Source organism: Mytilus californianus, unplaced genomic scaffold (assembly GCF_021869535.1).
Source record: "Mytilus californianus isolate M0D057914Y unplaced genomic scaffold, xbMytCali1.0.p SCAF_8, whole genome shotgun sequence".
Lineage (NCBI taxonomy): Eukaryota > Metazoa > Mollusca > Bivalvia > Mytilida > Mytilidae > Mytilus > Mytilus californianus.
In genome coordinates, this window is record NW_026262734.1 from 33,366,721 (window position 1) to 33,394,157 (window position 27,437).

The 27,437-nt window shown below is 32.6% G+C and overlaps 2 protein-coding genes across 2 annotated transcripts; one reads left to right on the forward strand and one right to left on the reverse strand.

Annotated features, from left to right (window-relative positions):
• The first annotated feature begins 184 nt into the window (after positions 1–184).
• On the forward strand, positions 185–13,837 carry LOC127711780 (putative phospholipase B-like 2). The gene is made up of 11 exons (XM_052217906.1): positions 185–373; positions 1,272–1,515; positions 3,262–3,389; positions 4,072–4,289; positions 4,572–4,663; positions 6,802–6,962; positions 7,575–7,667; positions 8,192–8,263; positions 8,769–8,921; positions 11,104–11,263; positions 13,033–13,837. Exons 1-11 carry the CDS (start codon positions 195–197, stop codon positions 13,234–13,236), a joined length of 1,704 nt encoding a protein of 567 aa, XP_052073866.1. The 5' UTR covers positions 185–194; the 3' UTR covers positions 13,237–13,837.
• A 9,395-nt stretch (positions 13,838–23,232) lies between these two features.
• LOC127711788 (X-box-binding protein 1-like) lies at positions 23,233–26,215 on the reverse strand. Its single transcript, XM_052217926.1, has 3 exons — positions 25,893–26,215; positions 24,643–24,963; positions 23,233–24,085 (listed from the first exon to the last, which is right to left on the reverse strand). Exons 1-3 carry the CDS (start codon positions 26,084–26,086, stop codon positions 23,914–23,916), a joined length of 687 nt encoding a protein of 228 aa, XP_052073886.1. The 5' UTR covers positions 26,087–26,215; the 3' UTR covers positions 23,233–23,913.
• Between the last annotated feature and the right edge of the window lie 1,222 nt (positions 26,216–27,437).

A 27,437-nucleotide genomic window follows, 5' to 3' on the forward strand; every position in this document is an offset into this window, starting at 1 on the left:
TAAATGTGAAGATTGCGTCTACAGTTGATTGAAATTACAATATTTCATTTGTGTAGTCTTTTGAAGTTAGAACCTGGGTTTAAGCTTAACAAATATTAAGTAGCTTAAATAATTAAAAGTTCGAAACATTCGGACTCTACCTTCTATTCCTAAATCAGGTGACCAAGCACTCTTGAGTCACATGACTATGCAAAATGGCAGACGACAGAGTATTTTTGTTTGCTTGTATGTTTGGGGCATTTATTTCCATATGCTATGGGGAAATTGTTTCAGTAACGTACAATAAAAATAGTCAGGAATATAAAATTCATCGGCACGAAGCTCCGGAATGGGTTGCATTAGCAGAATTTAAAAATGACATCAATAATACTGGGTAGGTTTTAATTAATCTGTATACGTATATATGATTAATCTGCTAGTGCAGGGACTTTCTATACTGTCCCTGGTTAGTGTTAGTTGTAAGAAGTTATATATTGGAAGTTGTCTTCAGTTTTTAGAACTAATCAACCATAATTAAATCTTAAACAATAAAATTATTTAATTCTAAATTTTCTGAAAAGAATGTTTCAGACGTGCATACTTGCCGAAGAACCATTTCTAGCAGGGAGACTCTCCCTCTTTTTCCTGTTAAAAATTTGACATCTCCCTCTTTGTGTCACCACTGAATTTGGTCTCTGTTGGATAGTTGTTCCATTGAAAATCGTACCACAATATAACCACATCTTCTTATTGTATAGGGTTTTTGTCTGATTGTAATCTTATAAGGAAGCTACATTTATTCTAAGATTAATATAACATATACAGATTTATTTTTAAATGTAATCTTATAAGGAAGTTACATTTATTTTAAATGATAAGTTTATCATGTGTATTCACTTTTTAAATACACATTAAGACTATTTATAGGGGGGAAGTACATAGTTTAGTTAAAAAAACTTTAAATTCAGAATTACAAAATGTATACATTGGAGGGCATATTTGAGCTCCACAATTGCTCCCACTTTTAGACTGTTTGGTCATAAAGTAAATTTTAACTTTATTAGTCAGAGGTCAAAGAAAACATGAGGAAAAATATCAAAGTTTCTAGATAAAATGTCTAGAGCTCCAGTCATCATTGTCACTCATGCATACAAATTAATATGGGACAGGGCTACCGGTATTCCAAATAAGAATGACATCTTGAAGGCTATTCTAATTTTTTATTGTGACACCTTCCTTCCATCTGTATCATTATTTAACATGTTTAACAAGGAATGCTTATATTGCAACAGATGGGCATACCTTGATATCAAGACATCTACAAATTATGACGATGAGCAACAAGCCTTTGCTGCTGGGATGGCAGAGGCTTCACATTCGTCCAATCTTATGCATGATCACTGGATGAATACTGTGGATGGTTACTGTACAAAACCATACAGTGCATATTGTACAAAATTACAGACATTTTTACAGACTAACCTGGACTGGATGAATGAACAGATAAAAACAAATACATCTACATATTGGCACATGGTAGGATTAATGTCATAAGATTATTATTTCACAGAAGAAAAAAAAAACTGGTTAGGCAGGGATTTTTCTGAAACAATTTACTTTATGTCCTATAATGAAAACTTCTTGGCTTTGTATTGAGTTGCTAATATGTATGCATTAAAACATTAACTTCTGAAAGAATAACACTGATAATTTAACTCATCAAATAAAATTGAGAATTGAGAATGGAAACAGGGAATGTGTCTAAGAGACAACAACCCGACCAAATAGCAGAAAACAGCCGAAGGCCACCTATGGGTCTTCAACACAGCGAGAAAATCCCAGACCCGGAGGCAGGCTTCAGTTGGCCCCTAAACGAAAATGTGTACAGCGAAAAAGGACATCACACTAAGCTCCGAAACATATAAATGAACCAAAATTGAAAAAAACATACAAGACTAACAAAGGCCAGAGGCTCCTGACTTGGGACAGTTGCAAAAATATGGCTGGGTGAATAGAAATAAGAAGATGTGGTATGAGTACCAATGAGACAACTCTCTATCCAAGTCACAATGTGTAAAAAGTAAACAATTATAGGTCAAAGTATGGCCTTTTACATGTTTTGTGAGATCTCAACCCTCCCCCTATACCTCTAGCCAATGTACAATGTAGAATAAATATACTTTATTGCAAAGCAATAAAGTATATTTATTCTACATTGTACATTGGCTATGGCTAGAGGTATAGGGGGAGGGTTGAGATCTCACAAAACATGTAAAAGGCAATTTAGAATAAACAAACACACAGCAATACACACAGTAAAACTCAGTTCAAAAGAAGTCTGGAGTCCGATGTCAGAATAGGTAACAGAAGAAACTAAGCAAAATGACAATGATATATAAATTAACAATGGACTACTAGCAAATTACTGACATGCCAGCTCCAGACCTTAATTAAACTGATTGAAAAGTTATGTCTTCATCATATGAAAATCAAGCACAACCCCTCCCGTAAGGGGTTTAGTATCATACCATCATACAATATACAAGAAGAACATGACCTGTATCATGCCAACAACTGGTTTTTGAATAAATGTGTTTATTTCCGATGCAAAGTCCCTATGAGTGAATCAATATTAATTCATAAAATATGCCATCTTTAATGACCTGACAACAGTATGGTAACTATATCCCTTCTGAATAAGTCTGTTTAAAGGTTTACATACTGTAAACTTGTTTACAATTAGTTTTATGTAATGAACAGGGTTTTCAAATTAATTTTGTTTTCATCTGTAAATTGGTTTTAATTACCTGTACATGAGAATTGTATACGCCAGTAAAATAGAAGTAATTGAATGTACATTGTACCTTACATATAATTGAATTGAAAATTTCTTTGTAAACTTCTTTAGCAGTTAGGCACAGACTACCACCAATTCATTTGTGTGTGTGGAAGGGGTTAGATAAATTGTTTGATTCAAAATTTCCAAATTTCTTGGAAATTTTTTGTTTTGTTTTTGAAGAGAAGTGAAAAAATAGTTCGTTTCCGTTTTAAATTAGGGAAAGGGATTAAATTCAATATAGCTATAATAATAAATATGAAGATAGAGTCTACAAACAAACAAAATGTCTTGTTCCTGACTTTTGTTGAAAAACATATATTTGTTTTTGAAATAAATTTGTTTGTCCCAAGAAAATTAGCAATAAGCATGACCAACAAATTTTTTTTTGAAATAGTTATAATAGCTTTTCTATAAGAACATGTATACATTAAGATTTTTTTCAGGTAAAGCTGTTTTTATTACAAGTTGATGGTTTAAGTCAAGGTTATGAACTATCAAGAAGGTCACCTGGCTGGTCATCATTGAGATATTCTGGACCAGGATCAACAAACCTAGACCCATTTGGTTTTTAGTAAGAATACTAATCTTATACTTTTTAGCTTGTGGAATATTGTGATTATATTTCCTTGAAATACATTGAGGAAGATAACACAGATGTCAGATAAAGGTGTCCATGACACAATAGTCATACAAAATGGTTATGAATTATTTGTTATATTATACACTGTTTTGAACTGTAAATGTGTTGAAATAAATTAGAAGGTTTTAATTTTAACCTACCTGTATATATACAAAATATATTGGAAGCCATATATCTATTAATGGCCCCGTCCAATTTACCATAAATGAACAAGCTAATGTTCAATGAATAACAGGAGCAATATGAAATCTAAGTATAATGCATACGCCTAAAAGTGTACAAAACAACACCAATATAAAAAAAGGAAACAATAAATATAAGTATCTATAAATATTTAGAATAAAAGATATATATATACTTCATCAGTATATATATACTTCATCAGTATGATCATGATGATGTAAAATGAATCATATCAATCCTTTCTTTAACTAAAACAATCTCTAACGTAATATATATTAAAAACCAATAAAATTGATAAATGATCATTAAAAAGAGAAGAAATCTATACTTAAATTTTGTTATTTGTTAAAAATTTTACTTTTAATAATTCAATTTATTCAAATATTAGTTTAAATTTATGTATGTACTTTATTCCTACATTAATTTTCAGCCTTTTTCAAGTTGGAGGTGATTTAGAAGATTTGGAGGAGGTACTAGGCAAACCTGAAAAATCGAGAGTGTTTGGATCTGGTTCCTGTTCTGCTTTGATTAAAATGTTCCCTGGAAACAAAGATTTGTATGTCAGTCATGACACTTGGTCAACATACCAGTCCATGCTGAGGATTCTGAAGAGATATGAATTTGCATATACTGTTAAAGATGGATTAGGTATTATTGAAGTCTTAATTACTGTAGGTTCATTAATATTGTGTTGGTAACATTTTTCATGGTTTTAGGAAAATTTCATGGATATTTTATTTCTTGGTTTTGACAAATTTTGATAAAGGATGATATATGTTTTGTTGAACATTTTTTAATAAGTGGTTTTCATATAGCCATATTAAGCCAAAACTTTGATCTTTATTGACAGCGATAGGTCTATTTCGGTATTCATACATACTATTGCTTCTAAAGAAAACTGCATTGAACAATTTTGATATATTTTTTCAGGTGTATATATACCAGGGTACATGATGACGTTTTCTTCCTACCCAGGAACTATTTTATCTGGGGATGATTATTATCTCATGAGTACAGGATTAGTAAGTTGATTATTTTAAGGTTGAGTTATCTCCCTTTACATTTTTAACAGTTTTGTATTTACTTCGCAGCTGCTTTAGTTTACATTTATGCTTTCAGTGCAAAACATAAATTAGGTATTTTGTACTGTAAGCATTTTATGTCCTCCTTATGCGAGCAATAGGCTGTTAGTTTTCCGCAATTTTGGTCTGACTATTTTTATGAGAGTTGTGGGACTTTGACTATTTTTTGGAGTATTGCCACATTAACACCTTGTGAACTTAACTTCTCTGAGACCACTTGATAAAAAGCTCCCATACCTGGTAGGATTGTTTGCTGTCGTGTGTAGTTGCCCATATTTTACGATTATTGTGATCCGACCAATTTTACAGGAGTTATCTGACTTTGACTATTTTTATGCCCCACCTACAATAGTAGAGGGACATTATGTTTTTCGGTCTGTGCGTCCGTTAGTTCGTCCTTATGTCCCGCTTCAGGTTAAAGTTTTTGGTCAAGGTAGTTTTTGATGAAGTTGAAGTCAAATCAACTAGGAACTTAATACACATGTTCCCTATGATATGATCTTTCTAATTTTAATGCCAAATTAGAGTTTTGAACCCAATTTCACGGTCCACTGAACATAGAAAATAGTGCGAGTGGGGCATCCGTGTACTATGGACACATTCTTGTTTTAGGTATTTTATTAGTGTCACCTGGTGAACACAACTCCTGTGAGACCATTTGACAGAAAGCATTCATACTTTTATCATATATGTAGATAACAATATTATACTTTCACTTTGAACTCAACATTTTTATGGGAGTTATGGGACTTTTACTATTTTTGGAGTATTGTGAAAAATAACACCTTGGGTATGCACTTCATTTGAGACTACTGTAAATTCAGAAATTATTGCGATGTTTTTATTATTGCGAAAAATGCGACAGGGTTATAATCACAATAATTTAAACGTGCATTTTGAAATTTTTTATATGAATTAAACAGGATTTTTCTCAATATCGCAAAAAATAAAATTGCATTTTAGTCTAAAATGACAAAATCGCAATAATAAATGCACTCAATAATTTCTGAATTTACAGTATTTGACAGAAGGCTTTCATACTTGCAGGATTGTTTGCCATTTAGTGTAATTTACCAATTTATATTGTTATTTTGACCATACCAATTTTACAGGAGCTATGGGACTTTGATTATTTTTTGGAGTTATGTAATAGTGTCACCTTGTGAACATAGCTCCTCTAAGACCATTTAACAGATCGCTTTCGTACTTGGTATGCTTTTTTAGCTCACCTGGCCCGAAGGGCCAAGTGAGCTTTTCTCATCACTTGGCGTCCGTCGTCCGTCATCGTCGTTAACTTTTTACATTTTGAACTTCTTCTAGAGAACCACTGAATGGAATGAAACCAAACATGGCACGCATGTTCCTTTTGAGGTGCTGACCAAGTGGTGTTACTTTGAAGCTGATCATTTTATCCATGATGGCCGCCAGATGGGGACAATGTTTAACAAAGGACCCTATGGACAATACATACAAATGTCTTCTTTTAGAGAACCACATACTGAATGGATTGAAACCAAACATGGCATGAATGTTCCTTATAAGGTGCTGACTAAGTTTTGTTACTTTGAAGCTGGTCCTTCATCCATGATGGCCGCCAATGGGGGGACTTCCTTTAACATAAGACCCTATGGGAAATACATACAGAGGTGCACTGAATGGAATGAAACCAAGACATGGCATAAATGTTTCTTATGAGGTGCTGATGAAGTGTTGCTACTTTGTTGCCGATTTACTGTTCAAGATGGCCACCAGGATTTTTTATTAAATTACAGGACCAATATTAAGCCAAATTTGACCTCACTCATTATTAGGGTATCTGTTATGATTTTAATCTATTTTTACATGATTTCAAAAACCAAAGTAGAATCAGGTGAGCGACACAGGCTCTTGAGAGCCTCTAGTTTGGATTTATCAAACTTTTACCATATTTTGACTATTGTACCACAATGACACATTGTGACACACAATTTAAGTCCTCATTTATACAGCACTTGGGACATTTAGCTATGGTGTGAATAATGGATTCACAGTAGCTTGAATCCTTCTTTCTATAAAAAAAAGTTAATTATAATTCACAGGCAACCTTAGAAACAACTATAGGAAATAGTAACAGTGACTTATGGAAATATGTCAGGCCAGAAAATTCCGTTCTTGAAGGTATCAGAGTAATGGCTGCTAATAGACTTGCAACCAGTGGTAAAACGTGGTCATTGATGTTTTCAGCTTACAATAGTGGAACGTAAGTAGTATTGACACCATTCATGTATTTGTCAAACAGGTCAATTCACATTTATGGTCTAATGCATTCTGGGTATTATTTTCACTGACATAAACCAAAACATTGTTACTTCAACACCTCATAATCTAAAGGACTATAGGTAATTGATTTGATTTAAAGTGTACAGTTATAGTGTGCTATATTTTAATGTACATATTATAATTTTTTAACAAAAACTATTTATATTCCAAAATTTATATTCGAAATTTCCACAAGAAATAATATGCAAATCAACTTATGAAGCACAACAACTGTACAAAATGTGTTTAGTCCTATTCACATGTCTAAAGATTTTTTTGCACAAAAAGTATTTCTTTTATTTGATCCAAATAAATTTTCGAAAGTCAAAAATAATATGCACATCTTAATATTATGCAAAAGGAATGTACAAAACTATACCATATCCTACCTACACTGGAGTTTTTCAACTCACAACAATTGTTGATGGACAGACGGACAGATAAACAAAATGAAAACTATAGCGCTCCTGTATCCTCGATTTAAGGTTCTTATAATCTGTAGATGATATTTGTAATACATTTTATTACAAAAGTCTTGTTTATATATTTACAGGTACAACAATCAGTGGATGATAGTGGATTCTAACAAGTTCAAACCAGGATCATACAATATGACAGATCTTTTGTATGTTCTTGAACAAATTCCGTAAGTTGTTATGTTTTTTTTAAAAGAATGTAGTTTGAAACTTTTTTGGGATGCAAGATGTCATGCAAGGTTTGTTTATCAATGAAATTTAATATTCATACACTTATCATTTTGATGTGTCTGGAACTTTATTCTAATGAAACATCTACTCTAGATTTATAAATTTTTGCATGTATTTATTATTGCAATTGTTAAACTCTGTATACAATAATGCTGTCAAAATGTAATATGCACACTTTTAAATTTGCAATACCTATCCAATGGCAATTTTGGTAGAAATAAAAAAACATCACAAAAATTCTGAATTTACAATGATTCATTTCTTAAAAATCTGTTCAAAAAAATGAATATACCGGTAAAACTGCAAATTATTTTTTTTTTGTTTTTCAATTTTAATGCTGGTTTCTTTTCTTCAAAAAGCACAGAAAGTGTGTGAATTGCATTCAAAAACTGTTAAGAGCAGAACTTTCTTTGTAAAATTTCAATTTTTTTCAACCAAAAAATGTTTTGATTGATATTTACAGGAATAATATAGAATATGGAGATCGGTCAGATGTTCTAATGAAACAAGGATACTGGCCAAGTTACAACATTCCGTAAGTAGAACATGTGTAATCAATAAAGCTCGGTTTTTGAATTGATGAATCTGTCTAGAAATGTCAGTAAAGTTGCAGAATATGTATGCATTCTAATTTGCTCATCACAGTGTTTCATAAATGATTTAAGGGTACTTATTTTTAAAGGTGAACCAGGAATATGTTCAATAAAGTACAAAATTTTCTATAAGTTTTATGCAGAATTTCTTAAAACAATGTCCACGAAACTAAAATGTTTCCTCTAGCCACTTAAAAGGCTTATTCTCCTAAATGATATTGTTTTTCAATACCTTACATTTATTTAGATATCTCAGAATAGAAATGAAATTGAGCTGACTGCTCACAAGAAAATAAGGTAACACATTGTGGATTTTTGTTGTAATAACATTTGATAACTCAGATTATTTTTATTGTCATCAACATAATAAAGTCAATTTATTCCTAATAATTATATAGAAGTCTTATTACTCCGTCAGTGTACTAATTTCTTTTTTACATTTATTAGGTTCTATCCTACCATTTTTAACCTCAGTGGAGGGCCAGCTGCAGTAGCCCAGTATGGAGAATGGTTTTCATATGATGGGGCACCAAGAGCTAAAATATTCAAACGAGATTTTAGTAAAGTTACAAGCATGGAAACTATGATGCAGTTAATGCGGTAATATGCCTAGTCAGCTTATTTGTTTCAAGACTATATAATTGATATTAGGGGGCCTCTGTGGCGGAGTGATCTAAGTAGTTCATCTACTGTACCACTAGCCTGTCAACACTGAGGTTGTGAGTTGGGATCCCCGGACATGGCTGCTATGTTCTATTCCAATCTTAATTGACAAGGATTGTCAGTTTTCCTGCTGAAGGTTGGCGGTATTCTCTTGCAACCCTGGCTTCCTTCACCAATAAAAAGATTCTGCCACAAAATAGCCAATAGTGCTGAAAGTGGCATTAAACACCAACTATCAATCAGCCAATCAATTAATATCAGAAGTTGGTATAAATTAGATCTTCATGTCAGTACATCTTCTTTCAGAATTTTGGTTTCCATATTATTCAGTAATTTCAGAAATTGCTGTGATGTTGTTGTTTATACAAACAATGGAACAGTTTCTGGTTCGTAATGATAATTTCAGTAGTGATTTTCCTTCACAAAATGTTTGTAATCACATTGATAGATCTCACATTTTTACCAGTAATCAGTGATTCGCCATAATAAATTGGTGCATTACTTTCTGAATTACATGTACAGTACTCAAATTTTTAAAAACTGCACCATTGACACAATATACAGAAAAGGTTCATTTTTGTCTTGCCTGCGATAAAAGTTGCAGAATGCCAGACAAAGGGCCTGATGGTGTTTTAATTTCTAACAGTTAAGAGTGATGAAGGTATTACCAGAAAAGTAGACTTTTAGGGTTTCTTGGTGATATAAAGTATTGCTTAATCAAATCTTTTGAAAATCTTAGACAAAGTCTATATTAAAACAAATTTCACATTTTGTCATGGATGATAAATACAGATTCAGTTGGAGTTTTTGTACCGTAGGTTTTGAAAGTTTCAAAGAATTGTTTTTCCATTTCTATTATGCATCTCAAGACTGTTATAATTTATATTTCAAATACATGAAATAAATTAGCATTGTTTACCTTATATGTCTCTGGACAATATTTGATAAAACAGATGACCAGCTATTAAGGGGAGATAATTTCACAAATTAAATTGTGTAAAGTGGAGATAACAGAACACTCTTTAAACTAATGTGTTGAATTTTGATGTACTATAGTGGAAATCTGTAAAAGTGTCTTTTATATACTAAATTTTATGAAGGGGAGAAAATTTTATGGAATATATAATAAATACATATAATTCAGACTAATAAATTCAATCTTTGAAAGAAAGAATATACAAATGAAAATGTATGGGAGTACATAAAAATGACATGTCTTCAAATTTTACTTGCACTTGGGATGAATAAGCAAAACCAGTATGCACTACCAAATAACTTTTCTGATTTAGGGGAGGATTTCCCTGATAGATGTTGACCTGACTCTTAAAATCCTCTGTTGTTTAAACTTCAATACCTTAAAACAGGTTTTCAAAGAAGTTATAATGACATTCAAGGACAAAGATACTTATTCAAAACCTTTATATACAAGATTAAAAACACTTATGACACTTATAAGATATGCATTAGGTCCACTTGTGCCTAAAACTCCCCATGGATGTTTTGAGAAGTTGACAGGTATGCACTGACACTTTTTGCATGACCAGACACATTCTTAGCCAAAATAAATTTTAAATTGTACAAGAGAAATTTAAAAAAGCAAAAAAGAATATATAGAAGTTTAAAACATGTCAAAATTTTTCATCTCCGTATCAAAACTTCCTTATATCCATATTCATGCACTATATATTTTTTGTGGAACTTCTCTCCCTTGTCATTCAAGTATCTTTGTTACCTGTGACTCTGAGGGTCTGTTTAAATAGTCATGTTTTTATTGAAATTCGGCTTATTAAGTTCTTAGTTATCAAGAATCTCCAGAAATTCTGTTCGGGGCTAACTCCAATTAACAAACAAATTTGATAACAGCTCATTATTACAACCTAGTTTCAATAATATTAAGAATATTTCCCTCAGTGGTTGAAAGTAATACTAAATAGTAGATAAAGATGTATAGTGAATACCTTACCCTTGTATCTGTTAAAGATGAAGGTCTGATAAACCAGTCGATAGTAACCTGATTACCTTATACCCCACAGTTCAACATCTTCTTGAAGCCCTTTTATGCAGAATTGAAGTTGAATTATCAAACTTATTTGTTATTTTTTTCTGATGTAAATTATAGGTACAATGATTTTCAACATGACCCTGTCTCTAAGTGTGCCTGTACTCCTCCATACAGTGGTGAAAATGGTATATCAGCTAGATCAGACCTAAATCCTGCTAACGGTACCTATCCATTTGGAGCTTTAGGCCATAGGTCACATGGTGGAACTGATATGAAGGTAAGATCTGAATGGAAATCTTCAAGCTTGATGGCTGTGATCTGAGTATGTGGTCAGTATTGTCCTGTGTGGATCATTGGAATATCAGAAAGAAAAAAAATGACATAGAGAAGTTCTTTTTAGTGGTTATCTATGTAGCTGGATTCCATAAAATTAATTTCTTCTAACTATTAATCTTAATTCACTAATGGTAGTCCACTGTAGTCATATATATTCATTAACTTTTTTTAAATATTGAATACTTGACAACAATGCATGCATACCTTAACTTCTTGAGTTTTTTACACTAAACAAAAATTTGTAGTTTTATTCTTATGTAAGCTCTGTTCTGGCCTCAGAAAATTTGCAGCATAACTGGCTATTCTTAATTGAAATGTTCAAAATTTTATGATTTTTGGTTGGTTCTGGAAAAAAATACTTATGAGCAAGAGTGTGTGCTATAAAAAAAATAATAATTGACTGAATTTTAAGCAGTTTAATACAATTGCTGTGTGTTTGTTTATTCCACATTGACTAGAGGCATAGGGGGAGGGTTGAGATCTCACAAAACATGTTAAACCCTGCCGCATTTTTGCGCCTGTCCCAAGTCAGGAACCCCTGGCCTTTGTTAGTCTTGTATGTTTTTTTCATTTTGGTTCATTTGTATGCTTCGGAGTTTAGCATGACAGCCATTTTAGCCGAACTATTATACATTATTGTTTAAGGGCCAGCTGAAACCCTCCTCCAGGTGCGGGATTATCACGCTTTGTTGAAGACCCACTGGTGTCCTTGGGCTGTTTTCTGCACTTTGGTCGAAATGTTGTCTCTTTAAACATTCCCTGTTTCCATTCTCAATTTTAATATGTTCACAACTGACTATTTAAGAAATAATTCATGGGGGCTTGAATTTATACTGATTTTACCACGGGTTGGCCCTTTGTGCTAAATATTTTAAAAAATATCGGCATAAAGGGCCAACCCATGATAAATTCAAGCCCACATGAACTATTTCTATTGAAATAGGACAAATACTGCAACTCTTTTGGATCGAAGCGCTCTAGGTGAAGGCATATATTTGCCATTCCCGTAAATAAACACACTATTATATTGACGTAAAAGAATGGTGCAAACTGATCTAGTGACATGCTTAAACTATTTACAATAATGTTTTTAGATAGGTTTGGATGAATTTAAATGATAATATCTCTTATATGTAAAAAAAAATTGGCTTATAACACATTTTATCATGGTTTGTTTATGTTTTCTTATTTTGATGACTTTCAGTTTCATGATCGTGCATTTTCCCGTAAACTGCTTATATTCTTACGTCATCGCTCAATAACGTCGGGTAGCTCATTCATAAAAAACATACGACATGGGAGTATGATCGGAACAGCCCAAACAATATATTCATATTTTACCACGGGTGTGTACTCAAAGCGTTTGAAGAACGTCATATTAGAATGAATCACAATCTTAACATTTATATATCATCTATTTGAAAAAAATATTTACTATATGGAGCAAAATATTGACAAACCATCAACACAAAATTGTCTTGATATTTAAATTGAGTGGCACATTGATAGTAAACATTTATATTATCAGTAAAGATATGGTATATTCGTTTATTGTTATCCACATTGTACATATAAATGATAAATATTAAAAAACAGATATAAACGATAATGAAGGGTAGGTACTATGGGGTATCCTCAATCACCTGTAGTATATATTAGTAAATCTCAAACCATGAAAAATTGTAACTTGTGATTTTTTTTAATTTTCAGTTAACAAATATGACAATGATTAAGAATCTACAGTTTATAGCCATTGGTGGTCCAACTCATGAACAACAACCACCATTCCAATGGAGTAAGTCAGACTTTGGACCTAAAACCCCACACAGAAGCCATCCAGATGTTTTCAAATTTGATCCAATTATGTTTGATGGTTCAATAAACATTAAAAAATTTGGAGGATTTAGAGGATAGAAGGGTATATAAAACTTAAAGATGACCAGGATAAAAATAAAATTTGAAAATAATGTTTTAATTCTGTCTCTTGATATTGTTTATGAAAGAAAATTACTAATAGATTAACAAAAAATTACTTGTCGGAACAAGAAGCTGTGTAATTTCATATGCATAATAATTTTTCACACACTTAAAATAAAATTTGAATATTGTTAGGTAATTTGAATAATACAAATACTATATAAATTCATCATTTTTACCTGTTTTAAAAATGTTATATATTTAATATAATGAAATATATTTCAAAACAATTTCTCATTTGATTTTTTTTTTCATGTGTGTGTTTGTTTTGTAATTCTTTGTTTGTTATATTTCAATGTATATCACGAGAGCCTCAGGGATGATTAGTTTTATAGGTACCCTCTTTAAATTATTATTATTATTATGATGATGTCTTTCATATATTTATAATGAATAATGGTATTAAGAACTTAGACAAATACTATTTTATTGTTAACCTTGCTGTTGCAGCTCAGAATTTGTATTTATGTATTAATTATTGATTTATTTAATTTAACAGCAGATTTCTCAACAATTAAAAAGAAACACTATTATGTCATTTTTTTCTGGTACTTAATTTCAACCAGTTTGCAGTTGAATTAATGTAGAAAATCAGCTATTCCCAAAAACTGCTTTAACATTTATATAGAAGTGGAATGCATTTGTATATGAATTTACGAAAAAGATGTATGAAACCAGAATTAATCAATGCAATATTTCACATTTTGAAAATCTGTTCTTGTCAGGGGAGCTTAAAATCATGTGTTGGAAATTCAAAAGTAATAAATGATATTATTTTTGTACACACAACACATGTTTCTTAATACTGTAAATTCAGAAAATTTAGCATCCATTTATCGTTGTGATTGTTGAACAAAAATTAAAAATGCAAAAAACAATGGACAAAAATAAGAAATCAATTATTGCAATTTCAGAAAATGCTGCTTACAAATAATGCTGTCAAACATTAAAATGCTAATAAAACCTATCCAGTCACAATAATAAAAATAGCACAAAAATTTCTGAATTTACACTAACATTTATCAGGTACGCTCTTTACAAAAGTTGAGCACTAATCCAAAAGATCACAAAAAAAACCCAAAAAACAACCAGCTAAGGAACACTTGTGCATCGATTGCATAACCTTAGAATAAAACATGTTTTTGTCTAATGAAAATTTCTCATTTAAAAATAAAGTATGTTAGGCCAGTACTAAATCACTTGCTTCAATAGATATAAGAAGATGTGGTATGAGTGCCAATTAGACAACTCTCCATCCAAGTCACAATTTGTAAAAGTAAACCATTATAGATCAAAGTACGGCCTTCAACACGGAGCCTTGGCTCACACCGAACAGCAAGCTATAAAGGGCCCCAAAAATGACTAGTGTAAAACCATCCAAACAGGAAAACCAACGGTCTAATCTATATAAAAAACAAGAAACACTTATGAACCACATCAACAAACAACAACCACTGAACATCAGGTTCCTGACTTAGGACAGGTGCAAACAAATGCAGCGGGTTTGAACGTTTAAATAGGCGCCAACCTTCACCCTACCTGAAACAATAGTGTAACATCACAACATAGAAAGACACACTATAAAATATCAATTGAAATGGCTTAACTCAATCAAAAGACATATTAACAAAAACAAGTGAACATACACTGAACGAATAAATTTGATAAAAAATCAAGACTAGTGATACCCTCAGTGACTTGTGGTCTACGTCCTGCAGTCAAGAAGTAGAAATACAAAATTACAAGATAACAAAATTTTTTGATGCATAACTATTTAAGTTCAAAATGTTCTTAAAATAAAAACATTTACGCATCTTTAGCAGTTCTCATTGCAGTCATTTAAAGTAAAAGAAGTTATGTTTATAATTGTTTAAATTTTTCATTCAGAAACATTTTTATAAAATATGTCCATTTTTTATTCCAACCAATTTTATGCAGAAGACAAATCCTGGTTCTTTTGACATGAAAATCAATAAAGGTGATGCTGTTCTACCAATAAATATACTTTATTAAGTTTTACAAGGATTTGAACCATAAAAACACTGGTCCCGAAAAATCAGTGGGCTCCTCTGAATATACAGTATTTTCATCTACTGGTATTGCATTGAAGATAAACAAACCGAATCATCAATACATGAAGTTGAGATTTTCTCCATAAAGTTATTCAAGACAGTTAAAACAATAGCCTGTTGACAAGGTGTTGCTTGCAAACAAATATAGACTCCTTTCTTCAGCATCAAGTTTTCAGCCAGAGACTACTGCGGATTCATATTTTTGTTGGGTACCAATTTTCGAAGATTTCGTGGGTACAACCACAAATTTAAATGTCCAACGAAGTACAAATTTTCTTTGTGTCAGTATGGAGTCTTTGCTAAAATACAAAATCTAGTAAAATTTTTCCTCAATCCACCAAAATTGGTATCTGAAAAAAAAACAAAAGAATCCACAGTATGTACATGTAGATATGTTGGGCTTAAGTCATTTAGTAAACATCATATTAACAGGTAGTAGAGTATCCATGTAGTCATCTTCTCAGTCTGAATATGTGAAAATCACCAAGCCTTATCTGTATTGTATTTTATGTATTTGTGGTTAATCAATTTAGCTTGCATTTTAATATTGATAAAAGTTTTCTTCAATCACCAAGAATTTCAAAACATTGAACCATGTAGTTTTGGAGAACTTTAGATATTGACGAAAAAGAAACAAACATTGTATTTGGCACTCATCTTTCTATTTATTCAGACCTTTAGGGATTACTTGAAAATAGCAATATAGCCATGCATGGTCACCTGGAATTCTCAAATCGGGCAGTAAACCCTATACTTAATAAAGGTGTCCATTTACAGTGTTCTCCTCAGAAATTTCTTATATCATCCTGGTAAACAGGAAATTATGAAATACTGTCTTGTTTCTAGAAACTATAGAATCACATCAATAACACTGGATATGAATGAAATAATTGCCACTAGACATCAAGCAAACAATTCAACCAACCAAATGTAGACTATTTGAAGAGGACCTTATATACACTTACATGTACAACATGTTTGCTGTCTTTCAATAGGGTTTCAAATTACATGTATGACACATACATGACCACATTGTCACCATGTTTGCAATGGAATCATGCTGCCGCTTATTCATGCAAAACTAATGCAATCATCAATCCCATTAAGATTCAAAACATTTGCCTATTTGAGGATCAGATTTTTTAAAATCGGCTAATCAGAATCAAATTTGCCTGTAGTAAACAATGTATTTGATAAGAGTCAGAACCAAATCAGCTTCATTTGTAGAAGACACTCAAAAAACTCAAATGTCATGATTACAATGTATGTTATGGCCTTGAAATAAAGGCTCTACATGTAATTACCAAATGGCCAAGTATTGGATATATATACATGTATGTCTAAGGTCCTTTAATGATTAATCTAGAGGATGATCAGATGCAAGATTGGAGGAACTACTAAGTATTTAAGATGCCTCTAAACTGAGTTTGAAAATGATATTTGTCATGTTGTAACCTGACCTTGAAAACTGGATTCAAACTCTTCCCATGATAATGACATTTTACATCCTCATGCATGTCATCTTTGTTTACATCTTTAGTATGTTGTCACTTATGGTTTTAAGATTGGTCAATTTGGATGCAAGGTGCAAGTAATTCACCAAGAGTACATACATATATATATCTCATTTTAAGGACATCAAATCAATGATTGTGAGACCTTTTTAGCTCACCTGGCCCAAAAAGTGAGCTTTTCTCATCAATTGCGACCGTTGTCCGTCGTCATCGTCCGTTAACTTTTACAAACATCTTCTTCTCTGAAACTACTGGGCCAAATTAAACCAAACTTGGCTTAAATCATCCTTAGGGTATCTTATTTAAAAAATGTATCCTATAACCCCGGTCATAGCTAATAAAATGCTTCGCTGGGCGCAGCTTGATACGACCGCAGAGGTCGAACCCTGAACAGTTGGGGCAAGTATGGACACAACATTCAAGCTTGATACAGCTCTGAATTTGGATTGTGATTAAATATTTGACACAGCATAGGTTTCTGACACAGAAAGAATGTGGTCTAAGAACTTCAATTTTTTTAATTTACCTATTATGGTCCAATGTCCAAAATCAAAATACATGGTTAGATTCAGCATATCAAAGAACCCCATATATTCAATTTTTGTTGAAATCAAACAAAGTTTAATTTTGGACCCCAACTTGGACAAACTTGAAAACTGGTCCCATAATCAAAAATCTAAACACATGTTTAGATTCAGCATATCAAAGTACCCGAAGAATTCAATTTTTGTTAAAATCAAACTAAGTTTAATTTTGGACCCTTTGGACCTTAATGTAGACAAATTTAAAAAACGGGACCCAAAATTAAAAATCTAAAAACACGGTTAGATTTGGCATATCAAAGAACCCCAATAATTCAATTTTTGATGAAATCAAACAAAGTTTAATTTTGGACCCTTTTGACCTCAATATGAACCAATTTGATAGCGGGCCCACAAATAAAAAATCTAAATACATGGTAAGATTCAGCATATCAAAGAACCCCATATATTCAATTTTTGTTGAAATCAAACAAAGTTTAATTTTGGACCCCAATTTGGACCAACTTGAAAACTGGGCCCATAATCAAAAATCTAAACACATGTTTAGATTCAGCATATCAAAGAACCCTAAGAATTCAATTTTTGTTAAAATCAAACTAAGTTTAATTTTGAACCCTTTGGACCTTAATGTAGACCAATTTAAACAAGAGTGCACACGCTGAAATGTCTCGCCTTCTTTACTAATCATTGATATTATGTTGATAGTCCTAAATATAAAGCTTTATTACAACTGTCACATAAACTTAACATTAACCAAGTAAACTAAACATTGACCAATGAACCATGAAAATGAGGTCAAGGTCAGATGAACCATGCTATAGGCAGGCATGTACAGCTAACAATTCTTCCATACAACAAATATAGTTGACCTATTGCTTATAGTTTAAGAAAAACAGACGAAAACACAAAAACTTAACACTGAGCAATGAACCTTGAAAATGAGGTCAAGGTCAAATAAAACCTGCGTGACTGACATATAGATCATAAAATATTTCCATACACCAAATATAGTTGAACTATTGCATATAGTATTAGAAAAAAAGACCAAAACTCAAAAACTTAACTTTGACCACTGAACCATGAAAATGAGGTCAAGGTAAGATGACACCTGCCAGCTAGACATGTACACCTTACAATCATTCCATACACCAAATATAGCTGACCTATTGCATGCAGTATTAGAAAAAAAGACCAAAACTCAAAAACTTAACTTTGACCACTGAACCATGAAAATGAGGTCAAAGTCAGATGACACCTGCCAGCTAGACATGTACACCTTACAATCATTCCATACACCAAATATAGTAGACCTATTGCATACAGTATAAGAAAAACAGACCAAAACACAAAAACTTAACTATAACCACTGAACCATGAAAATGAGGTCAAGGTCAGATGACACCTGCCAGTTGGACATGTACACCTTACAGTCCTTCCATACACCGAATATACTAGACATATTGCTTAGAGTATCTGAGATATGGACTTGACCACGAAAAACTTAACCTTGTTCACTGATCCATGAAATGAGGTCGAGGTCAAGTGAAAACTGTCTGACGGGCATGAGGACCTTGCAAGGTACGCACATACCAAATATAGTTATCCTATTACTTATAATAAGAGAGAATTTAACATTACAAAAAATCTGAACTTTTTTTTCAAGTAGTCACTGAACCATGAAAATGAGGTCAAGGACATTGGACATGTGACTGACGGAAACTTCGTAACATGAGGCATCCATATACAAAGTATGAAGCATCCAGGTCTTCCATCTTCTAAAATATAAAGCTTTTAAGAAGTTAGCTAACGCCGCCGCCGCCGCCGCCGCCGCCGCCGCCGCCGGATCGCTATCCCTATGTCGAGCTTTCTGCGACAAAAGTCGCAGGCTCGACAAAAACGGGACCCAAAATTAAAAATCTAAATACACGGTTAGATTCGGCATATCAAAGAACCCCAATAATTCAATTTTTGATGAAATCAAACAAAGTTAAATTTTGGACCCTTTCGACCTCAATGTGGACCAATTTAAAAACGGGGCCCAAAATCCAAAAACTTAATACACCGTTAGATTCAGCATATTAAAGAACCCCAAGAATTCAAGAATAAAACCCCATTGAAATTGATCAAGAAATAAGCAATTTATACGAAGTATCTTCTTTTGCACAATACTGTTCAATTGAATATTTCTTGCTATTGCGCAATACTGTACAATTGACAATTTCTTGCTATTGCGCAATATTGTGCTATTGGTAATTTCTTGCTATTGCGCAATACTGTTAAATTGAAGATTTCTTGCTATTGCGCAATACTGTGCAATTGAAGATTTCTTGCTATTGTGCAATACTGTGCAATTGAAAATTTCTTGCTATTGCACAATACTTATTATATAATAATTTACACATCCTGTTTGGTGTGTATCTCCTACCATATCATTATTATTTGCTTTTAAATATAAATCAGAAATAACCAACTTAAAATGGAAAATTTTAAAAGAAAAAAAAAAGGAATAAAAAGAAAAAAAAAAAGAAAAAAAAATCCTCCCCCCCCCAATTTTTTTTAACCCCCTTATGATTCATCACCCCAAACTCAATCCCAGCCTTCCCTTTGTGGTATGGTACCTTGCAGTACAATTTCAGAAAGATCCATACACTTGAACACAAGTTATTGTCTGGAAACTAGAAAAATTCGTAAGGGTTTCGCGGAACCCAGTGTCTCGCCTACTTTTGCTGTTAATCGCAGGCTCAACAAAAATGAGGAAAAAAGTTAATAAAAATATTCCTCTCTATACTATCTTTTGATTGTAAGTAGCTTCTGTCCAAGTTTGGTAAAAATCCAGGATAGTTTATCAATCTAATAAATGTTTTAAAAACTTAAAGTGCAGACTGTATGTAATGTTAACTGGAAGAAAAACTAAGTCCATTTACAAGTAAAATACGGAAAAAATGGAATTTATTTTTTACTTTTTTACAAAATTTACTTCTGGATACTATCTTTTGATCATAAACAAGGTTCTTTCCAAGTTTGGTAGAAATCCAGGATAGTTTAAGAAAGTTATTAAAATTTCAAAAACTTTAACCACAGAGTGAATGTAATGTTTCATGGCAGAAAAACTAAGTCCATTTATAAGTAAAATACAGAAAAAATGGATTTTTTTTTACAAAATTTACTTCTGGATACTATCTTTTGATCATAAACAAGCTTCTTTCCAAGTTTGGTAGAAATCCAGGATAGTTTAAGAAAGTTATTAAAATTTCAAAAACTTTAACCACAGAGTGAATGTAATGTTTCTTGGCAGAAAAACTAAGTCCATTTATAAGTAAAATACGGAAAAAATGGAATTTTTTTTTTTACAAAATTTACTTTTGAATATTATCTTATGATCATAAACAAGCTTCTGTCCAAGTTTGGTAGAAATCCAGGATAGTTTAAGAAAGTTATTAAAATTTCAAAAACTTTAACCACAGAGTGAATGTTATGTTTCTTGGCAGAAAAACTAAGTCCATTTATAAGTAAAATACGGAAAAATTGGAATTTTTTTTTTACAAAATTTACTTTTGAATATTATCTTATGATCATAAACAAGCTTCTGTCCAAGTTTGGTAGAAATCCAGGATAGTTTAAGAAAGTTATTAAAATTTCAAAAACTTTAACCACAGAGTGAATATTTGTGGACGCCGCCGACGACGACGACGCCGACGGAATGTAGGATCGCTATGTCTCGCTTTTTCGACATTAGTCGAAGGCTCGACAAAAATGCTTATTTTTGGCCCCTTTTTGGCCCCCAATTCCTAAACGTTTCGGGCAATTACCCCCAAACTCAATTCCAGCTTTCCCTTTGTGATATGGAACCTTGTAGTACAATTTCAGAAATATCCAAACACTTACACACAAGTTATTGTCATGAAACTAGAAAAATGCTTGTTTTTTGCCCCTTTTTTGGCCCCTAATTCCTAAAATTTTGAGGCAATTACCCCCAAAATCAATTACAGCCTTCCCTTTGTGATATGGAACCTTGTGGTACAATGTCAGAGAGATCCATACACTTACACACAAGTTATTGTCTGAAAGTTACAAAAATGCTTATTTTTGGCCCCTAATTCCTTAACTGTTGGTACCATAACCCCCAAAATCAATCCCAACCTTCCTTTCGTGGTATTGAACCTTATGGTGAAATTTCATGGAGATCCATTCACTTAAACTAAAGTTAGAGTGCGAAAACCAATGTGTCTTCGGACGACGCCGGACGACGACGACGACGACGCCAACGTCATACCAATATACGACCAAAAAATTTTTAATTTTTGTGGTCGTATAAAAATAGAACATGGGGGTAAAATGCAGTTTTTGGCTTATATCTCTAAAACTAAAGCATTTAGAGCAAATCTGACTGGGTAAAAATGTTCATCAGGTCAAGCTCTATCTGCCCTGCAATTTTCAGATGCATCAGACAACCGATTGTGGGGTTGCTGCCCCTTAATTGGTAATTTTTCGTAAATTTTGCAGTTTTTGGTTATTATCTTGATAGATCTTGAGAGCCTCTAGTTTGTTGTTGTATTGTCTGTGTTGATGCAGGATTTGCTACAATGTATGTGGCCTTTGTTAGTCTTGTATGTTTTTTTAAATTTGATTCATTTATGTTTTGGAGTTTAGTATGACGTCCATTTTTGCTGAACTAGTATACATTATTGTTAAGGGGCCAGCTGATGCCCCCCTCCAGGTGCGTGATTTTCTTGCTGTGTTAAAGACCCATTGGTGGCCTTGGGCTGTTTTCTGCACTTTGGTGGGGTTGTTGTCTCTTTAAACACATTCCCCGTTTCCATTCTCAATTTTATTTTATACAATTTACATGAAAACATTAATTTTTGTCTGTATGTGAGACTTAGTTATAACTATCCGGAGGCGGCGTAAACTATTTGTATAAAGCTTTATATTTCAGAAGGTAGAAGACCTGGATGGTTCATACTTTGTATGCAGATACCTTATCTTACGATGTTTCCGTCTGTCATATGCCCATCGTCCTTGACCTCATTTTCATGGTTCAGTGACTGCTGGAAAAAAAAGTTTTTTCGTCATGTGAATTTCTCACTTATTATGAGTAATAGGATAACTATATTTGGGATATGGGTTCCTTGCAACGTCTACATGTCCGTCGGACAGGGTTAACCCGACCTCGACCTCAATTCATGGATCAGTGATCAAGGTTAAAGTTACGTGATTAGGTCTGTTTCTCAGATACTACAAGCAGAAGGTCAACTATATGTGGTGTATGGAATGATTGTAAGGGGTACATGTCAGACTGGCAGGTTTCATCTGACCTTTACCTCATTTTCATGGTTCATTGGTCATTGTTAAGTTTTTGTGTTTAGATCTGTTTTTCAAATACTAAAAGCAAAAGGTCAACTATTATTGGTAAGAAATGATTGTAAGGTGTACCTGTCTGTCTAGCCAGAATCATCTGACCTTGACCTCATTTCTACGGTTCATCAGTTAACATTAAGTTTTTGTGTTTTGGTCTGTTTTTCAATTACCATAAGCAATGGGTCAACTATATTTGGTGTATGGAATAATTGTAAGGTGTACATGTCTGTGTGACAGTTTTTATCTGACCTTGACTTCATTGTCATGGATCTTTAAAAATGTTAAGTTTATGAGATACTTGTAGTAAAACCTTTAAGACTTTCAACATAAAATCAATGGTCAGTAAAACAGGCGAGACATTTCAGCATGTGCACTCTTGTTTCTAACTTCTGTCATTTATGTAAAATAATTTTTTCGTGTTCAAAGATTAAAAAGACAAAAATTAAATTGAGTCCTCTTCCCAATGAATTTATTTCACAGAGAAGTCAATGATAAACAATAAATAATATATACATTTAAATACAAATCAACAAACAAAATGGCTGGTTTATGCTAAGGTGGGAAATAATTCCATGAATGATTCTTCCCATGGATTGTCATTTAAGTCACCAGAAATGTCACTTCCATAGGGAGAACACACATCACTGAAATCACTACCGAATTCTGAATCATTAAATACAGATGCTTCCTGTCCCAATTTGTCTGTTGATTCATACATATCTGTGACAGAAAGCGGTGACGCATCTTCTGATCTCTTGCGTTTACGATTTGAACTAGTGTCTTTTGTCACTAAAACTTCCTGTTTGCTTTTTACACATTGTCCATTCTGTGAAATAGACTCAAAAGAGTCCTGTTCAATCTGGTCTTGAAAATCTATTCCAATTAAATTTTCAATGTCTTTTAATAATTCCAAATTGATATCATTGAGGTCAGTTTCATCTATCATGTCTATTGCACATAATTCAGGTTCAGTTTTAACCGAATCGTCTATTGTAATGTCATTAGGTATATCCTGTGTGACATGAATATTCACTTTAGTTTGAGAGTTCGTTTTGACAGCTTGAGTAGGTTTTTCAAGTCCAGTTTCAACAGATGAGGACTCATGCTTGTAATAAACATGATCAAATTTTATGAGTTCATTGATGGATTCCAACTCCGCTGATGTGGGCCCCACCAAGCCAGAGTTGGCAGTGATTTTGGGGGTATTTCCTTGGGCAGTGATGATTGAAGATTCACATCCTTTACTGGCAACATCTGTTTCTGGTTTTGAGTTGATCTGCTGAACAATGCTAAGCAGAGACTGAAAAGACAAAAGAAGTGTTCATTAGCTAATTTACATTTTTTTTAAATAATTTTTTTCAAGCATTAAATGCACTTTTCTGTGATCAAGTGTGTTTTTTCCAAAAATGTTAATCCATGTACTTCATATCTTTCTCTCTGTTTAAAGCATGTAGAAAATGAATTTTAAATGATTAAGACTAAAACCACATGTGTATATTATACTTTCTAGTTCTTTACTTAAAGCAAGGGAAGTAAATCTGAATATGAAATATGATGATGTTGAAGAGGAACATTGAAAGCTTTCCTGTTTGTTAAAAAAATAATTATGAGTGTCTCCTTTTCCCTTCTTACAATTGCAAATTAAAATCAGACACCACAAACACAGTATACATGTTACAAGTCATCTTTGCCGTGTAAAATTAATGCATAGCATGTTTTTTTGTGTTTGATTAGTATCAAATAATGACAACAATATATTCTAATTGTTTTAAATATAAAATATAATAACTTGTAATTTTTCTGTTTCTTAATTAGCTAAAGTTTTTTAAGTAATTGAAAAAATATAAAGATATCTACCTCATTGTCAGAACAGAGGTGGCGTATGGCATCATTGACCGAGACAACGTCTGAGTTTGTCCCCACGGCAGGAGGTCAAAGGATACTGCAGATCCTGTGGACTCAGACTTTCTCTCGGCCAATGAACCAGGATGGCCCAGGCGTTCTTTAAGGTGTTGATTTTCTTGAATTAATGATGATGATTGTGTTTTGAGTTTTTTGTTTTCATCTTGGAGTCGTTTATTTTGTTCCATCAGTCTAGTAACTTGTTGTTCCAGAGTACCCATCAATTCTTTCTTTCTATCTCTTGCTGTCTGTGCTGCTACTCTGTTTTTTAGTTTTCTAAAATAAAGGTAACAATGAAAATCAATTATAAACATGTAAAATAATTTCAAAATTCTGTATTACAGTTATAATGATCAATTCTAAAGTGAACTTGGACATGTTGGAACTTATTCACTAATTTTCCTGCATTTAATACTGCAGATTATGCCAGATAATAAACACCATTTGTATTGATGCATTGATGGTTGTCTAATGTTCAATAGAAAATTAAATGCAGCTTCAAGACAAGCAAAATGTTAATAAGACAGGAATATAAATCTAGCTTTGAACTAATTACATAAACCTACACACTGTCAGAGCCATATTTTAAATGTGCTACTTAAACATGGAAACCATTGGCAGGAAGACATGTCATCCTTTCTGGATATTAATAGAATATCAAACTGATCAGATGCTCAATGACTCAATGTTGTGTGCTTAGCAAAGATGCAGCAAATATCAATTTTCATGTCTTTGGGTTGACCTGGCAATGATCTTCAACAGAACATGCAACCATGAGACCCCCAAGGAAGCTTCCATTTGTGTTAACCAATAATAGTCATTTTAAGACAATACATGGTGTATGATATTTTTTTGTACATGGAAGTTGGATGGAATGATCGGATAGAAACCCCCTTTCCAAAAGCATCTCAATAATAGTAATACATGTAACTATTAAATATAAATATTATTAATTTGCTATGTAGGTGTATCAAATCATGTTTTTTATTTCATAAAATGCAAAATATTTCCCTCCCATATATAACAGGCTCTTTCTGTCAATATATATTGATTAGTACTTTATTAGGTTTTTCATGATGTGTCTGTACAGGCTGTACTGTAGGGTTTGTAGCTGTGTTCCATATGCACAGTTATTACAACTTCATTATGGATTTGTCATTTATAAAAATTAAATATCATAGACAAAGGAATGAAAGGATGCATACCTTCTCAGCATTTTCTCCTCCGGGGTAAGGTTGGTCAGCCGACGCCGTTTACGTGGCCCTCCCCCATCATCACTGAAAATGTCTTCGACAGCAGAGGCGTTGACGGTCACCAATTTTGGAACATTTCCACTAGATGTGGTTATAACAATCGTTCGTGTTGTATTCCCTGACATAATGTCTTTCGTAGTAACCATTTGTAAGGAAAATGTGGTCAATTAGCCGTCGAAGTCGACAAAATATTATTCTTCATTGCTAAGTCATTGTTGTTTTCTTTTCTGTCTACGTTGTAAAGCTGATGTGGTAATTTCTAATTGGCTAGTTTCATTTTGACGTATCTACAATTATCAGTTTTTATTGGTCGTATACTGTTTCCGGTGTGTATTTTTAGAAAATGACTTTGGAAAATCCCTACTGTCGGAATCACATGTTTACCAATCAGGGTAACCAAAGGCTGATGCAATTTAGAGGCCCATTAGGGGTATAGGTTTCATAAGAAAGGTCCGTTACATGACAACATACAAATGTATGACAAAAAAAATTGCAGATTGAAAAAATTATGTCATGGACTTTTTTCCGATATCTTTTTTTGCCCCTCAAGGACTTTTTTGGGACATTTTATGAGTTCTGACAGCTATATGAGCCTCTAGTGGAAGGTAATAATATTTTGAAAACGGTAGTATTCCTTATACTGTGTTAAGTTCAAGTTCTATTTTCTGTCAAACAAACGTTCATTATCGGCAGAATAACCAAAGTTAAATTTAGATTTGTAAAAATGATTAAAATGAGGATTTGGATTGACTGGAGTCCATGCGGGGAGTCGGTTTCACAAAGATTGATCGTAAGTCATGAACAATTCAGTACACTTGCGATCAATCTTAGTCGTAAGTCTTTTTGTGAAACCGACCCCTGATGTTTATTTTCATATTTGCTATATGGAGCTAATAGAGTTTCCCAGTTACTATACATAGATATAAGAAGATGTGGTATGAGTGCCAATGAGACAACTCTCCATCCAAGTAAAAATTTATAAAAGTGAACCATAACATGCTTATTTCAATTTCATTTTTGCAAAATGTATATACATTTGTAATCTAAAATGTCTATCCTTCACAACTGAGTTTTTGTATCTCTAAATTGTTATTTATAATCTATTTAAGTCTTTGTCCATTATTTAAATATAAATAAGATTCAAATTTAAATTAAGATTTAAACAATCTATATGTATGCATTTCGTTTTTCAAGTATTACCATATCTCACATCAGAAAATTAATATATCTCATAAATCAAAATTTGGTTATATTTCAAAAACTTTTTTACAATTTTGATATTTTTGTTATTTATAAGAATATTTATCTAGGCGAAGGACTCGAAAGTTTTTAGTGAATAGATATTTCCTCCCGGTCATGGTGATTTGCTCTGCTCAAGCAATTATTCATGAGATTACTATAATTGATGTAAGCAGTATTACATCATTAGAGTCCAGTATATTTTTCCAGTATTTAACCCTATTACAGTGGACCCCATTTATTGTTTTGATGCAAAAA